Here is a 16,821-nt window from a genome sequence, read left to right as displayed (position 1 = left end):
ACAAGTTGATGAAACAAGCTAGATCTGATTTGAGATTGTTGTAAATAAAGGTTGTTCTCTGTTAAATGCAGTGGGTTTTGGTCGACACTTGTAATTATTTCCATTTGGTTGCAAATATTCACTTAAATGCAAAATTTCTAATGGGGGGGAAGCCTGGGTCTTCTGTTTCCAAGAAGACCCAGACCTCGGTTCACATCTGTGTTAATGTTCCATAACAATGTGGCAATTTCTCCCTTGCTAAGAGTTTTAAATTACCATAGATTAAGTAAATTCGTTCACTAATCTCAGTCCCTGCTGAGCAATATTTGGCTTGTGTTTACTGGCTTTTGTATTTCAGGTTTATGGCTACCAATGACCTGATGGTCGAGTTACAGAAAGATTCCATCAAGTTGGATGATGACAGTGAGAAGAAGGTGGTGAAGATGCTGCTTAAACTGCTGGAGGATAAAAATGGAGAAGTACAGAACCTGGCTGTGAAGTGGTAAGCAATGATCCCAAAATCCATACATACCTGGCACCATAACCATTTATTGTTATCTTTGACGGGGTTGACTCTGGGTAAATGTTATGGTAGACTGTCCTGAATCTTTATACTTGGCGTTTAGTTTTGGTGAATAACTGCACGAGAGGGAATTACATCATTTCAAGAACACGAGATTCTGCAGATGCTGAAAATCCAGAGCAACACACAGATGTCCTGATGAAGGGCCTTGGCTGAAATGTCAACTGTTTATTCCTCTCCATAGCTGCTTATCTAAGTTCCTCCAGCATTTAATGTTTTGCTTTACATTATTTCAAGTGTGTTTTTCACCCCATTGCATGTAACCATCTTTGATGAATCCACTATACTTCAAGTGGCAGTGTTGGCTCCATTTTGATGCACAAAGGCGGTTATTATTCTCTTCCAGTTTATCACAACAACAGAGAACCTCCTGGTGAGACTGGAGGTGGTAACGATTGTATTAGTAATTCCTGAAATGAGAGTAGGTTCATAGTCAAGTGTTGCTTTCGTTGCTGCAGCTGAAAGGAAAACTAATGAATGTCAAGTATGGTAACCGGGGAGAGAGGCAAGAAAAAGAATAGAGCAGAAAGGCATCTCAGAATGTGTGGCACAAGTAAAGGTGTTACTTGTACTAAAATGCATAGAAGGATTGAGTAAATTGAGGCACACGTATAACTTTTTTGTGAGATGTCTTTAGGGCAGGGAATTAAAATCAAATTAACATTTCCAAGAAAGAGGAAATGGAAGAGGAGGAACAGTTCTTGTAGTTAAGGGTGAAATCATTTCATTGTTGATTACACATAAAAAAGTGGATTTAGATTCATTTGTTTATTACACGCACATTGAAGTACATGATTTGCATTAACAGTAACACATCCTAACTGTGCTGGGGATAGCCTTCAAGTGTGCCCGCATAATTGGATGTAGCATGCCTACAGTGCTTGGCAGAACACAACAAACAACACTAGCAAAACAAGTTCTGTTCCCCCCACCCACCCACACAGTCCTTCAACCCCAGAAAGCTGTCTTTGGCCTTCTTGAGCAGACTCTTGGATTCACAAACATTGGGCTTTGACTTCCCCAGCAGACTTGCAGACCCAGACTTCCGGACTTTTGATCAATCTTTGGGCTTCAATCTTCATTATTGACCACAGGACTTGCCGATGAAGATGAATGAGGACCCTATAGTACATGTAGCCCTTTGAGCCTGCTCCAATATTCATTGTAATTAACTCTCTGCCTTAATCTCATATTCCTGTGCCTTTTCCCATACTAAGATAAATAAGCCATGGTGATTTCATTGGTAAAGTTAAAATGTATATAAAAAAGACCCTGTTCTTATTGTTGATTTCCAGTGTTTGCAGTTTTCATTTGATTTTCACTCTGGTGTCAAGGGTCAGTTCTGTCACTGTCAGACAGAAAGTTTTAGTTTTCAACTACTGAGTGAGTGAAATATTCTTCCTTAGATCCCTTCAAATATCTTGCCCCTTACTTTAAACTTTAATCTTCTGCCCTGAATGCCCCTAAGTGGGCCGGTTTCTCATTCTCTACTATATCTATGCCCTTCACTATTTTGTGCACCTTGGGTCATCTTCAGTCTCCTTCGTTCCAAGGAAAACAGATGCAACCTTGCCAAATACTACTCATGGCTGAAATGCTGCATCACAAGCAATGCCCTTGTGAATTACCTCTGGACCCTCTCAAGTGCAGTTTTATGCTTCCTAGAGTATGGTAAACTGCACTGCAGTTTTCCAGCTGTGGCATAACTGATGTCTCACATAAACATGAGATTCTGTCCATGCTGGAAATTTAGAGCAACAAACACAAACTGCTGCAGGGCAATAAACAGTTGCATTTTGGGCTGAGACCTTTCATCCTGACTATGTCTAACATAGTTGTAGCAAATCCTCTCTAATCTTTATGTTATGTGAAAGAAGGTAAGTACTCCTATGCTTTCTTAACCACTTCATGGGTCCTTGGATATATATAGTAAATAGTAAATTAGACCATAAGAAGGTAGGAACATGGTTAAGCCATTCAGCTGAACAAGTCTCTTCTGCTATTCTATCATGGCTGATTTATTACCCTTCCTCAATGTCAAAATTTCTGAAGGTCTATCCTTGGCCCAATATATTAGTGCAATTACAAAGAAGACATGGCAGTGGCTGTATTTCATTAGGAGTTTGAGCAGAATTGGTATGTCGCCAAAGACACTAATACATGGAGAGTATTCTAACTGGTTGTATTGCCATCTGGGGGTGGGGACACTGCTCAGGATTGGAAAAAGCTGCAGGAAGTTGTAGACTCAGCCAGCTCCTTTATGGGTACTAACCTCCCTACTAGCATCCAGGACACTTTCCAAAGGTGACATCTGTCATTAAGGACCCGCTTCACCCAGGACATGTCCTCTTCTCATTGCAGTCATCAAGGATGATATACAGGAGCCTGAAGACACACACTAAAGTTTCAAGAACAACTTCTTCCCCTCTGCTTTCAGATTTATGAATGGATAATGAATCCATGAATGCTACCTCAGTATTTTTCCTCTTTTTTTGCATGACATATTTAATTTAAATTTCTTTTTTTATATATATTTAATGTTTTTTCTAGTTTTTAATATGTATTGTAAAGGAATGGTGGCACAAAGCAACAAGTTTCATGACATATGCCAGTGATCTTAAATCTGTTTCTAATCCTGATTTTTTTTCCCAGTACTGGTGCCAAAATTCCAGTTTCAAGGGATTTCTTTTGTTCTTTCCCACAGCTTGGGCCCTCTGGTCAGCAAGGTTAAAGAGTATCAGGTGGAGACGATTGTGGACACGTTGTGTACCAACATGCTGTCTGACAAAGAGCAACTACGGGACATATCCAGTATTGGCTTGAAGACTGTCATTGCAGAACTACCTCCTGCTTCTAGTGGTAAGAGCTTGCTTTATATTTAGTAAACTTTGCTCTACCTCTTGCCTTATTCTCTTATTCTGATTTTGTAATTTTGGGCTCTTGTAACTCATCATTTCTTGTGTGATTTTAGGGTAATTATTTTAAATGGTTTTGGAAAGCTCAAATGCAAGAAAAAAATCCTGTGGATTGTAGAACCAGCCTCTCAATGGTTTGAATTTGTCTTAGTGTTTGACCTGAGTTGTTGAATGGTGATGTTGTGAAAGCAGGTAGTACAGTGGCTTTGACTTACTCAGGCACTAATTGCTGTTAGATACCTCAGGGGAGACTTAATACTGGGGGACTTTGTCACTGAATTGAATATAGAGGTAACCATTTCAAAGAACAATCCTTTTAACTTGTGTTGCAGGATAACTAAAGTATAGGGACTATCCTCGACTCATCTTCACTTACCTTCCATTTGGCCCTGTGCTGTTTTGCCATTAAGTTAGCTGGTGGTTGATCTGAATTTATCCTTGGCTCCACTTTCTTACCCCATTTCCCCAAACCCTGCATCCCTTCCTTATTAGCAAATCATTCAGTTTGGCCTTGAATATAGAATACAGGCTATTCTGCGATTTCATTAATGTTCGATGCAACTCCAGTGGGGCTTCTTTATTCTTTTTGTAGTAGAGATTAAAACCCCTTAATTTTCCTATTACTTGTTATCTTTACATGCAGGTTTGTTAATTACACATCAGAGCATTCAGATATAGTTTAGTACTTAACTCTTTTCCTTTTAAACAATATTTTACTTTTCTACTTTCCCCAATAAAAACTCTTCTGCTCCCTACGTGATACTTGATCTGCTAGATTTTTTTCTACCCATTTGGAGCATCTATAGTTCAGCTTAATTTATTTTACCCCGTATCTTTGTATCATCATGAAATGACTTTGTGTGGTTTACAGAGGTCATGGTTGAAGTTCCTGCTCTTATTCATCGGCAGACTTCCAGTTAAATTTGCAATTTAACACTCCAGAATGCAATGGGAAAATGAATCTAGTTTACTTGGTAACAAAGGCTACTGCCTGAAGGTTTCAATCTTTGGAACTAATGTGTAGTACTTGCTGAGGCTAGGGAACTGTAGAGCTTACAGAGTGATGGCAGCCAGTGACTGGGATTTTATTCGATGACACCAGAGAAGATAAAATACCTGTAACATAATTGGTAGACTTTAAGAAATGATAGGCAAATGCAAAGTATTAGTTCATCCACTTGCATTCGTTTCTTCTTGCCTAGTTATAACAGGTGGGAATTTTGAGCACAAAAGTGATCAAGGTGTGGAAAGAATACCTCCTCCTAGCTTTGGAGCCCACAGATGAGGGGGAAAGGAGCAAAACTAAATAAACCTAGGGTGAGCAGCATCTCACAGACAATGAACATTTACTTTATTCTAGGTTTAGCTCTATCTGCCAATGTGTGCAAGAAAATCACTGGGCGTCTGACAAGTGCTATTGCCAAGCAGGAGGATGTATCTGTCCAGCTGGAAGCCTTGGATATCCTATCTGATATGTTGAGCAGGTAAAGTTGTTAGCATGATGGGCAAAGAAGCTCAGGTTATTGTGTGAAGGAATAAAAGAATGGTTATGGAACAGTCAGAACCATTCTCCTACTTTCCTTGCAGCCTGCCTCTTGCCTACCCTCTTGAAAGTCTTAAGTGTGATTGTTTGCACCAAATCTACTGGTCATAACTGCAAGCTCTCCTTCCAGTAACTTTTACTCATCGTTTTGTCTCTTGATTTTTGTAGCATTTACTAATGGAAGAAGTTGTGCCCCTTTTAGTCTTCATAAGCACATTTGGTTTTGTGAACCTCTATCAAATCTTAAATTTGTTTGTGAAGACAATAACTCCAACTTTTCCAGTTAAGTCTTGTGGATGAGAACTTTCATCACTAGAACTAATCTAATGACTTTTTATTTTGCACCTTCTGGATTTGTGAATCCTTCCTAAAGTGACAAGCAGAATTGGATGCAATCAAAGTATATTATAACCTCCCTTTTGTTTATTGAACTTGTGATCTTTACTAACTTTACTGGCAATGTCCTGTTACTTTCAAAAACTTTTACTCAGATAATTAAAGTCCCTCTTCCCTTGTGCCTTAGAATGATGCTGTTTATTCTATAGTCTATCTTGCTCTTAATGCCGAAATAGACCGTATAATACTTTGCATTTTGTCTGCCATTGGTGAGTCTATCCATTCACTCTTGCTGACTGGGCTATTCACTATATCTCAAGAGTTTTATGTGTCCTGAAAATATTTACTCTGCACCTTCATATCCAGTATTTATTTAATAAAATCAGTAATCCTAGTACTCAGTCCTGAAGAACACTGAGCTACAGTCTTACGATCTAGAAAACAACTATGGGGAGAATTCTTTGTTCTTGAACCAATTTCGTATCTCTGCTACCACAAACTCCCACTCTAATAACTCAGGCTTTGCTAACAAGTTTATTTGTGACTGTCAAATCCAGTCTCTTACATTCACTTCAACAGCTTCGATTATCTTGTCAAATAATTTAGATGACTCAAGCACAGCTCATCACTTATCAATGCCAACTTTTCCATATGTCCTGTTAATTTTATCTCATTGTTCCCAGAGTCTTCAAGGTTAATTTGATTGTCCTGTGATTGTCAGGCACATTCTTGAATATGCTTTATGAATAAGCATGTAAGCCTTGCTGTGTTCCACTCCACTGCATTCTGTAATGCAGCACTATTTTACTCAGCATTATAAAATATATATATGTAGTAGGTAACACAATTTGCTAAAATATGGCTTTAATTTCTAATACTTACCCCATCCTTTCATCTGCTACCAAATCTCATGAGATGTTGGTGGGAATTTCGGCTCTGGTAAAGTTCAAAGCAAAGTACCCTGAACTCTGCCTTAAGCCTTTTGGTCTTTAACTGGACCCGTCTCTCTCAGTTTCTGCTTACTAATCACCTGCTTCTAACTGTCACAGATTCCCTTTTGGTAACTGCTATTCTGTTCTTATGTTCTCTCTTTGGTATCTTCTTTCCTGTCACTTCTATTCATCCTGATTCTCGCTCAATTTGTTCACTTGGCACATATTATACAACTTTTGGTTTCATCGCATCACAGGTTATCTGTCATCCAGAAAGCTCTAGCTTTGTTTTTTCTATGTTCCTGTTTAATTGTCACCCATGTTTAATTACATTTTAGTTTGTTGGATCTTTTCAATAGTGCTTACCCTAGCCAGATTTCCTTCAATATTGTTGAATTTAGGTACCTTCTCGATGTTAACCACGCCCTTTTACGTTTCTGATTAGTATCTTACAAAAGTTCAAAGTGCAACATAATCAGTGTACCCTGTGTTTTTTCACTCTGGTTCATCTTATTCCTCAGAGCAGATATGACAGTGCTTTTCTCCTTGTAAAGAAGGTTATTGCTTAAAGGTTATCTGCTTAAACTCACACTTCAGAAATTAACCCTTTTGTCTGTTAGCCTTATCTCAATCAGTGTTATGATAAATGAAGGTGCCAGTATTTTAACATCTAACTATCTTCAAGCTTGCTCTTTTTTTTACATAAATTGAGCACCCATAGAATGGCTTCAAATAGTGTATGCCTTTATTGCTGCCTAACTCTAAACAAATTGACTCATCGTTGAGCCCTTAAGGGCAGTTTGTACAATAATATCTATCTTAATTAATTTTGCCATATGTATTTTTCCCCTATATTTTTTTCTCATATATGCAGCATGGTGGAGCATGTTCTGTTTAAATAGTGATAAACAGGTAGAATGTTAGGAGTAACAAAAGTTATTGTAAGATTTTGTTTGTCAGCATCTACACGGGATATAAAATATAATGATAAACTTTTGTAATAGCATGCAGTGAGAATGAATGTTATATTTTATAATAATTAGGAATAATATGCACAATGGTGCAATGAAGGTGCTATTAGGAATAATGTATTTGACAATGTGGATCATTCTTGGAAATATAATCAAGACAATTATGTCAGGAGTAATATTCTTCAGTGATGCATGAGGAATATAATGAAGGGAAAGTGTTCTGTAGTGACACACAGGATTATACTGAATGTTTGGATAACATGGTCTGTAATATCTATTATAACCAAGAGTAAGATATTCCAAAACCAAGTTCCATAATTATCTCAGGATACAAAAGAAACAGTGGTTATATAATAGAGTAATACAAAGAAACAGTGAGAAAACAATGATGTTAGCTTACATGACAACCAACTGCAGTATTCCCCTGTGGGTATGACATCAGACCTAGGTTTGGCACTTAGTGTTTTTTGAAAGTTTTTCAGTGACTGAGGTGGGGAATGATTGACTGGTTCTAACAAGAATTATCTCTTTTTGACCTGCGTCTAGGGAGTAATACAAGAAGAAAAGGCTTGGGTTTGGAGAGTGATAGTTTAACTTTTGAACTTGTAGCTTACAGACATAATCTACATATATTAAGGTCTAGAAGTTCTATCTCATTGCATTTTAAATAGTTTTGTTTGAAAAGAAAGACATCTGTTAAACAGATTTAAGGAATGCTCTGTGGTTTGGAAAATCCACCATTTTCTTTCTCTATATTTGATGTTAATGCTGCAGGTAATGTTAGCCACTATTGTGGAAGCAACCCTTCAAGGGGTTTGAGCCTTGCTTTATAAATGGGTTAGTTAGAGGGTCCAGTCAGTGTTAGCACTATTACAGAGAGTTGGCTTCATGGCAAATTTATTTGCAGCAACTCTCTTAGAACTTGCTAAATTGATCATTACATCAACCACCTGCCCTCTTCCCTTATTTCTCCTTGGATGGTGAGCCAAGGAAATGGTTTTGAGTGCAGTAAGCTTGCAAGGTCTTCCCTATTGCACACAATGTTTTGGGCCACATGTAGAATAGAATTGTAGCTGCTCTGATGCTTAATCCATTTCACCAAATTGTGAACATTAAGTCCAAGTATTCCTATGTCATGGTATGGCAATCTATGCTGCGTGGTGGTAATTTAACATTGTAAAGTTATAGCTCCCCTTGATATCTGATTTCATAAAACAATAGCAGATTTGAAGATGTTTACTGGCCTAGAAAAAAGATTGATGCTAACTCAAAGGCACATCAGTCAAACTGAACAAAAGCTTATCCAATATGTAGATGTTAAGTTTCTGAAAAGAATAGATGAAAATCAGTGTTTCAGGAATAGAATTGCACTATTTTGATCATGCAACTAATGGTCTAGGTATTAATGGTGAAGGGAATCAGGAGGCTAGAATTGAAAGAGTATGAGGTCATGGTAGGTTAACTGGTTAGAAGAGCTTGTAGTGAAAAAGATGGGGCCATGGGGAGGTTTGAATAGATGCATCCTTTAAAACACTTGGAGGCAGAAAGTCACCAAAGGATGGTGAACATGGAGTGAGCAGTGCAGATCAGGTTATTAGTCTTTGGTAATCTTACATTATGGTGAGTGGAAGAAAGTAAACTGGTTTAGAATATTTTGTGTTTGGAAGCAGTAGAAGCATCATTGAGTTTCAGCAAGAGCTGGGGTGAAACGGGCCGTGTTTCTTAGGTAGATGGTGTTGATGCTGGAAAAGATAGGAGGATGGAAGCTGAGTTAAGTCACAAAATGCCAAGACTGCTAGTGTCTAGTTCAGGCTTGAAAAGCTGCTAGGCAAGAGACTGGAAACAAGTGAAAGCCTAAGCCAATGTCTTCAGTCTTTTAAATGTTGAATTGTAAGAGCTATCTGCTCGCCCAGTAGTAAATGTTAAATAGAATACTAATTACACTGTTCTTTTACATTTTTAATGTTGATGTCGTGCCCTCTGGTAAAGATTAAACATCAGAAAGATAAAGAGCTTTATTCATGAAGCAGCCTGCAAAAGCTTGCCATAGAAGCAAAATTGTCAGCTATGCTTCAAAGTTATTAAAATGAGTCAATAAAACCAGTGTTTTGGAATTGTGGATCATAGTTCACAAACCAACGGGAGTTCTTCCACTCACTGGCAACATCCATTGACAGTTTACTCAAGGTTTTATTTTGATGGTGGAGGGGAAAGTTGGTGAGGTCTTTGCAGGCTTATTTATGATTGATGCAGATTGCTTGTCTAGTCAGCAGTCTAAATTATAACCATCTGATTGGGATTGAATCTGAGGGTCAAATTAAATATTTATAGATTTATTGGTTTTATGAATGACCTTTTAAGTTCTTTCTGCAATTTTGTCATTGGAAAGGTGAGATGGGCATAGGTTTCTACTGGATGAGGTCAATGCAGTGAAGAACACTGAGGTGAAGCTCTCTCATTCTGCTGCAGGTTATGATCGTGATTGTCAGTCTTAGAGCTTCCATCCTATCAGTGGAGAGAACGGGTAGTCCAACTCGCACTCCCTGTAGGCATGTAAGTTTTCCATGTTGTCTGGTGCTGTGATAGATGCTGTTGAAGAACAGAAGCACTTTCAGGGCAGTTCTTTATTGTTATGTAACATACATTGTTGGGAAGCTAGATCATGTCCATACTAAGGTTGTTACTGTCATTGAATGTTTTTTTAATGGTTCAAGTGTTTTGCTGGCCAGGGGTACTGAAAATTCTGTAGATATTGTTGTCAATGCATTTCCACTGATTATCTTCCCTTTTAATCAGGCGCATTAGATTTAATCAAGTTTGATCTAATTGGATGAAAGAAAAATCTTAATGGATTTCTGATATTGAAGATCCATCAGGAAATTCTGGGCTTTCCAGTTGCCTTCATGTATCTTGGTTCCTTCTATTCTGACAGTCTGGAGTTCTGGTGATACTGCTGAGTGACATTCGTGAGAGAATTCTGTCTGTTATAGCCCTTTTCCAGACTTCAGACAGAATAATAATCAGATAGAAGACTTCAGATAATCGGAGCTAATCTACTGCTACCAACATGTATGTGATTTGGAAACTAGCAGTTTTCAAATTGTTCTATTTTGATGATCGAAAAACAAAATACTGCCAAAGCTGAAAATATAAAATCAAAATGGCATATGCAGGAAATAACATCAAGCAGCCTCTGAAGAGAAAAAGAGTTCTTGTTTTAAGTGAGTGACTTCACAATGGAGTCTGCTAAAAGGTCAGGAAGCATTTTAGCGGTTAATTGAGAAATAGAAAAAAGAAATAGGAGCAGGGGTAGGTTATTTATCCCTTCAAAATTTTTGTCATTTAGCAAGATCATGTATGCTTTTTCTTAATCCCTTAAAATCCCTGAGCCTGTACAGATTTGGAGCAAGAATTACAGTAATTCATGTGCTTCACCCTCCAAATGAAGACATTTCTCCTCGATCAACTCTTAACACTAGCCTTTATTCTGAAACTTTGACCACCCTTTTACTTTTCTATGCACATAAAACACTTAAGAAGTGTACGTATTCCAATAATTAAACCACTGCGTTGCTTAGTAATAATTGGAGCTTTCATCTGGGCAGGGCCTTTCACATGTTCCATTATTCTCACTTTATCCGTTATCTTTTAAAATTGTTCTGATAGTTGACTGACCGTAGCCTAACACTTTTCCAATGACCGATGGCATTTCACCTCTTTCCAAACGCTTTATTATTTCCACTTTATTTTCAATCGCGATCTCTTCCCGTCAATAGAACAGAAACACTGCGGGCAGCAGGTCCTGACCTACGCCGGCTCCCGAGGTCCGCTGGGTCCTAAGGACCACCGCACTGATTTCCCCAGGTTCTAAACTGCACTGCACTGAGACAGGTTAAATGGGATGAGTAGGGGCTGTGCTGAGTTTGGGTATTTGATCCTCCACAGTATTCCGCGTGGGAATTTAAACTGGAGGTGGCAGTGTTTTTTTTACGAGGTGGAGTTGTGAGCTCGACATCAACCCAGCACAGATGGTATGGGAGTCACTGGATCGACATCAACCCGGCACAGGAGCAGTCTGTCACTAAATCAAACTGGGGAACTTCCGTTCTCCAGCCCGGCGCTGATCTAACTGTGCCATAACAACCGGAAACGGGGGGGGGGGGGGGGGGGAGCGGTCAGGGTGAATCTTACTAAGAAAAATTTAAGCCAAATACAAAGTTAAACACTCAACTCAGTGTCAGCTGCAATGACTTAAAATGGCGGACGGCATCGCGATCCGACTTAAAATGGCAGGCAGCGGTCTCCTTCCTTGGTTCGTAAGTACGAGTTGTTCATAACTCGGGGACTACCTGTATTTTGTGAATTTCATTGAGGTCTTGTTCTTCTAAGCTCAAGGGAATACAGGCCTGGTGTACTCAATCTCCAGATATAAGTCAAACCACCATCCTTGAAAACCAGATTTTAGTAGAACTTTGCTGCAGTTGCTTTAAGGTAGTTCCATCCTTGGATATAGAGAGCAGAACAGTACTCCATACGTGGTCTCATCACACTCTTATTGGAATTATATAGGGATTTTTTTCTTGCTCCTCAAATCCTCTTGTTATAAAGGACAACTTAATATTTTTCTTCCTAATTGTTCCATCTAGATTTCTTTCAGTGATTTTTATATGAGCAGTTATTCTCTTTATACAACAGTAGTCTCTCACCATTTTAGAAAAAATCTGCTTTTCTGATTTATCAGAATTGAAGGCCTTGTAGCGGTGTGCTACGAGCAGCGCTAAAATTACGACACGGAGTCGGTAACTGCAGTCGAAGGAAAAACTTTATTCGAAAACTTCAGCCTCACTTTTAAGCCTCTGTCAACCGGCCCCCCATGGCGAAGAGGCTCCAAAGCTCTGTGCTCGCAAACCCCCGTAGGCTATCTAATTGTGAGTCGGTTCGGATACGCTAGGAAATGAGGCGCTACATAACCCCCCCCCAGAACCGGCGATACACCCCCCAATGTCCACAGCCTGGGCCAGAACCTGCTTGGGAGGTCGGCCTCTGCGCCGAGGCGCCGGACACTCGGCTGGTTGCGCCAGGTCCACATGGGCCGGCTTGAGGCGGTCCACCGTGAAAACCTCCTCCTTCCCCCCAACGTCCAGCATGAACGTGGACCCGTTGTTCCGGAGCACCGTAAACGGCCCCTCGTATGGCCGCTGCAGCGGCGGCCGATGCCCGCCCCTTCGTACAAACACAAACTTACAGTTCCGTAGGTCTTTGGGTACGCAGGTCGGGTGCCGCCCATGCTGTGAAGTGGGTATGGGGGCCAGGTTACCGAGCTTCTCGCGAAGTCTGCCCAGGACTGCAGCGGGTTCTTCCTCTTGCCCCCTCGGGGCTGGTAGGAACTCCCCGGGGACGGCCAGGGGCGCGCCGTATACCAACTCGGCCGACGAGGCGTGCAGGTCGTCCTTGGGCGCTGTGCGGATGCCGAGAAGGACCCAGGGAAGCTCGTCCGCCCAGTTGGCTCCTCGCAGGCGGGCCATGAGGGCCGACTTCAGGTGACGGTGGAAACGCTCCACTAGCCCGTTCGACTGTGGGTGGTAGGCAGTGGTGTGGTGCAGCTGAGTCCCCAAAAGGCTGGCCATAGCTGACCACAGGCTGGAGGTGAACTGGGCGCCTCTGTCGGAGGTAATGTGGGCTGGTACACCAAAGCGGGATATCCAGGTGGCGAGCAGGGCTCGGGCGCAAGATTTGGAGGTGGTGTCGGTGAGCGGGACCGCCTCTGGCCATCTTGTGAACCGGTCCACGATAGTCAGGAGGTAACGCGCTCCGCGCGACACTGGCAGGGGGCCCACGATATCCACATGAATGTGGTCGAAACGCCGGTGGGCGGGATGGAACTGCTGCGGTGGGGCTTTGGTGTGCCGCTGAACCTTGGCCGTCTGGCAGTGCATGCACGTTCTGGCCCATTCACTGACCTGTTTGCGGAGTCCGTGCCAAACGAACCTGCTGGAAACCATCCGGATGGAGGGATGCGCCAAGTTATGAATGGAGTCGAAAACACGTCGCCGCCAGGCTGCGGGGACGACCGGACGGGGCCGGCCGGTGGCGACGTCACAGAGTAGGGTCCTCTCACCTGGGCCCACGGGGAAGTCCTGGAGCTGCAAACCAGAGACTGCAGTCCTGTAACTCGGAATCTCCTCATCTACCTGCTGTGCCTCTGCCAGTGCCTCAAAGTCTACCCCTCGGGAAAGGGCATGAACGGTAGGGCGAGAGAGCGCATCCGCCACGACATTGTCCTTACCCGAGACGTGCCGGACATCCGTTGTGTATTCAGAGATGTAGGACAGGTGGCGTTGCTGGCGGGATGACCAGGGGTCGGATGCTTTCGTAAACGCAAAGGTAAGCGGTTTGTGGTCCGTGAACGCGGTGAAGGGCCGGCCTTCTAGGAAGTACCTGAAATGCTGGATTGCCAGGTAGAGCGCCAACAGTTCCCGGTCAAAAGCACTGTACTTGAGCTCGGGTGGCCGCAGGTGTTTGCTGAAAAACGCCAGGGGTTGCCAGCGACCTGCGATGAGCTGCTCCAGCACCCCACCGACTGCCGTGTTTGATGCGTCCACTGTGAGGGCGGTAGGGGTGTCCATTCTGGGATGTACTAGCATTGCGGCGTCAGCCAAAGCTTCCTTCGTTTGAACGAAAGCGGCGGCGGACTCCTCGTCCCAGGTAATGTTCTTGCTCGGACCCGACATCAGGGCGAACAGGGGGCGCATGATCCGGGCAGCTGAAGGGAGGAAGCGGCGGTAGAAATTGACCATACCTACGAATTCCTGAAGGCCTTTGATCGTGGTGGGTCGGGGGAAGTGGCGGACCGCATCTACCTTAGCGGGCAGAGGGGTTGCCCCGTCTTTAGTAATCCTGTGGCCCAGGAAGTCAATGGTATCAAGCCCGAACTGGCATTTGGCAGGGTTGATTGTAAGACCGTACTCACTCAGTCGGGCGCAGAGTGGGTAGCGGTCTGGTGTGGTAGCCTCGTTCAGCCTGCGGTAGTCGCCGCACGGTCTCCAGCCCCCCGTCGCTTTGGGCACCATGTGCAGGGGGGAAGCCCAGGGGCTGTCGGACCGCCGGATGATCCCCAATTCCTCCATTCTCTGGAACTCCTCCTTCGCCAGTCGGAGCTTGTCCGGGGGAAGCCGCCAAGCACGGGCATGGAGGGGTGGTCCCTGTGTCGGGATGTGGTGCTGTACGCCGTGCCTGGGCATGGCTGCTGTGAACTGCGGTGCCAGAACCGATGGGAACTCCGCCAGGACCCTGGTGAAATCGTTGTCGGACAGCGTGATGGAGCCGAGGTGAGGGGCTGGTAACTGGGCCGCGCCCAGGGAGAACGTCTGAAAGGTCTCGGCGTGTACCAGTCTCTTCCTGGGCAGGTCAACCAGCAGGCTGTGAGCTGGCAAAAAATCCGCACCCAGAAGCGGTTGGGCTACGGCGGCCAGTGTGAAGTCCCACGTGAACTGGCTGGGGCCGAACTGTAGCTGCACCTGACGGGTGCCATAGGTCCTTACTGAGCTGCCATTCACGGCCCTCAGGGGGGGACCTGGTGCCCTGCTGCGGGTGTCGTAACTCGTCGGAGGTAAAACGCTGATCTCAGCCCCAGTATCGACCAAAAACCGGCGTCCCGACCTTCCATCCCACACATACAGGAGGCTATCCCGATGGCCAGCCGCCGTAGCCATCAGCGGCGGCTGGCCCTGGCGTTTCCCGGGAACTTGCAGGGCGGGCGGCAACGGCGGGCTTCTGCGCCCCACCGCTGGTGGTAGAAGCACCAGTGGTCATTGGGCCGGGGGTTAGCGGGCTCTGCGGCCGGGCCTGGACTGGTTTGCTGCCGGGAGCGTGGCTGGGAGATCTGTGCGATGGACGCCCCGCTCACCTTTTTGGCGTTCCACAGCAAGTCCGCCCGGGCTGCCACCTTCCGGGGGTCACTGAAATCCGCGTCGGACAGCAGCAGGCGTATGTCCTCGGGCAGCTGCTCCAGGAATGCCTGCTCAAACATGAGGCCTGTGTGTCCCTCGGCCAGAGACAACATCTCATTCATTAAAGCCGATGGAGGTCTGTCGCCCAAGCCATCCAGGTGCAGTAAACGGGCAGCCCGCTCGCGCCGTGAGAGTCCGAAAGTCCTGAGGAGCATGGCTTTGAATTCCGTGTACTTGCCGTCTGCCGGGGGCGACTGTACGAACTCCGCGACCTGGGCAGCTGTGTCCTGGCCGAGGGAGCCCACCACGTAGTAGTAGCGGGTGTCTTCTGAGGTGATCCGGCGAACGTGGAATTGGGCTTCGGCTTGCTGGAACCATAGGTCCGGGCGCTGTGTCCAGAAACCCGGCAGTTTCAACGAAACCGCATGAACAGAGGCGGCGTCGGTCATTTCTGGTCCAAAAATCGTTTGGACCGTCGGGGTCACCAATTGTAGCGGTGTGCTACGAGCAGCGCTAAAATTACGACACGGAGTCGGTAACTGCAGTCGAAGGAAAAACTTTATTCGAAAACTTCAGCCTCACTTTTAAGCCTCTGTCAACCGGCCCCCCATGGCGAAGAGGCTCCAAAGCTCTGTGCTCGCAAACCCCCGTAGGCTATCTAATTGTGAGTCGGTTCGGATACGCTAGGAAATGAGGCGCTACAGCCTCTTATTTTTCACACTATTTTCCATCTGCCATGTTCTTGCCAACTCCCTCAGCGTGTCCATGTTCTCATGAAGCAGCTTTACATTTTATACTGTACTCTTAATCTTACTCAGTTTAACATTAGGTCCACTCAGTCAAATTGATGTAGATTCTGAGCAGCTACAGCCTGAGCACTGACCTCTGTAATTCCACATCCTAGGCCCTGAGGAGAGTTTATTTCTTCCCACTCTTACTGTACATTAATTTTTTATCTATATCATAATACACCCCAATTTTTATTGGTCTGTGCACAGCAATTTGAGTTAAGTGACCTACTTTGATGCATGTTTCAAGATACTGCAGCAAACTCGTAGCTCTTTGCAGTAATGCTGCAGGTTCTTTTGAATTTGCTTGGGTGGACACATGAGCCTGAAATTTAATGTGTGACTTGAAATAAGACACTCCTGTATTTTCAAATCAGGAGTTATGGGCCCACAGATATAATCCTTGCATGTTACATTCAGAATATTGTGGCAATAAGACCACATTGGCCAAGGGAGTATAATAAAATGACAGCATTTTCAATTGGAATTGGAACCTTGGGTTCATTTCATTTTGCCTTTTTTGTGGGAAATGAATTAAGATATCAAATAAAAGATTTGATTAGGAAATGAGGATTGTTGTTTCATTCATGAGGGTTTTTGATACAAGTAAGCTGGTTTCAGCAGCAGGATGATCAACTATATACCTGCCTCCTTTGCTGCATGATTTTTATGTGTGTAATTGGGTTATTTATTTATCATTGGACAAGTATTATTGAATTGAGAAATTTGTAATGGATAAGATTGATCTTTCACTCTCCTTCCCCCCCCCCCCCACCCAGGATTGACAGTAAAACTCTGTATCATATCACTCTTGATGGTGCCAGT

The 16,821-nt window shown here is 43.7% G+C and overlaps 1 protein-coding gene across 3 annotated transcripts in view; it reads left to right on the top strand.

Annotated features, from left to right (window-relative positions):
• Positions 1–16,821, top strand: part of LOC132377929 (cullin-associated NEDD8-dissociated protein 1-like) — a 42,043-nt gene that overhangs the window by 2,120 nt on the left and 23,102 nt on the right. Inside the window, exons 2-4 of one of the 3 annotated variants that reach the window (XM_059944416.1) lie at positions 338–481; positions 3,267–3,421; positions 4,838–4,961. In XM_059944416.1, coding sequence (XP_059800399.1) covers positions 338–481; positions 3,267–3,421; positions 4,838–4,961 — 423 coding nt within the window. Of the gene's footprint in view, positions 1–337; positions 482–3,266; positions 3,422–4,837; positions 4,962–9,737; positions 9,813–16,821 lie in introns of those variants that run through there. The other 2 variants (XM_059944419.1, XM_059944418.1) reach the window with 2 other exon arrangements.

Source organism: Hypanus sabinus, chromosome 19 (genome assembly GCF_030144855.1).
Source record: "Hypanus sabinus isolate sHypSab1 chromosome 19, sHypSab1.hap1, whole genome shotgun sequence".
Taxonomy (NCBI): Eukaryota; Metazoa; Chordata; class Chondrichthyes; order Myliobatiformes; family Dasyatidae; genus Hypanus; species Hypanus sabinus.
The sequence above is the reverse complement of the archived record's forward strand: the minus strand, read 5'-3'. Positions and strand labels throughout refer to the sequence as shown.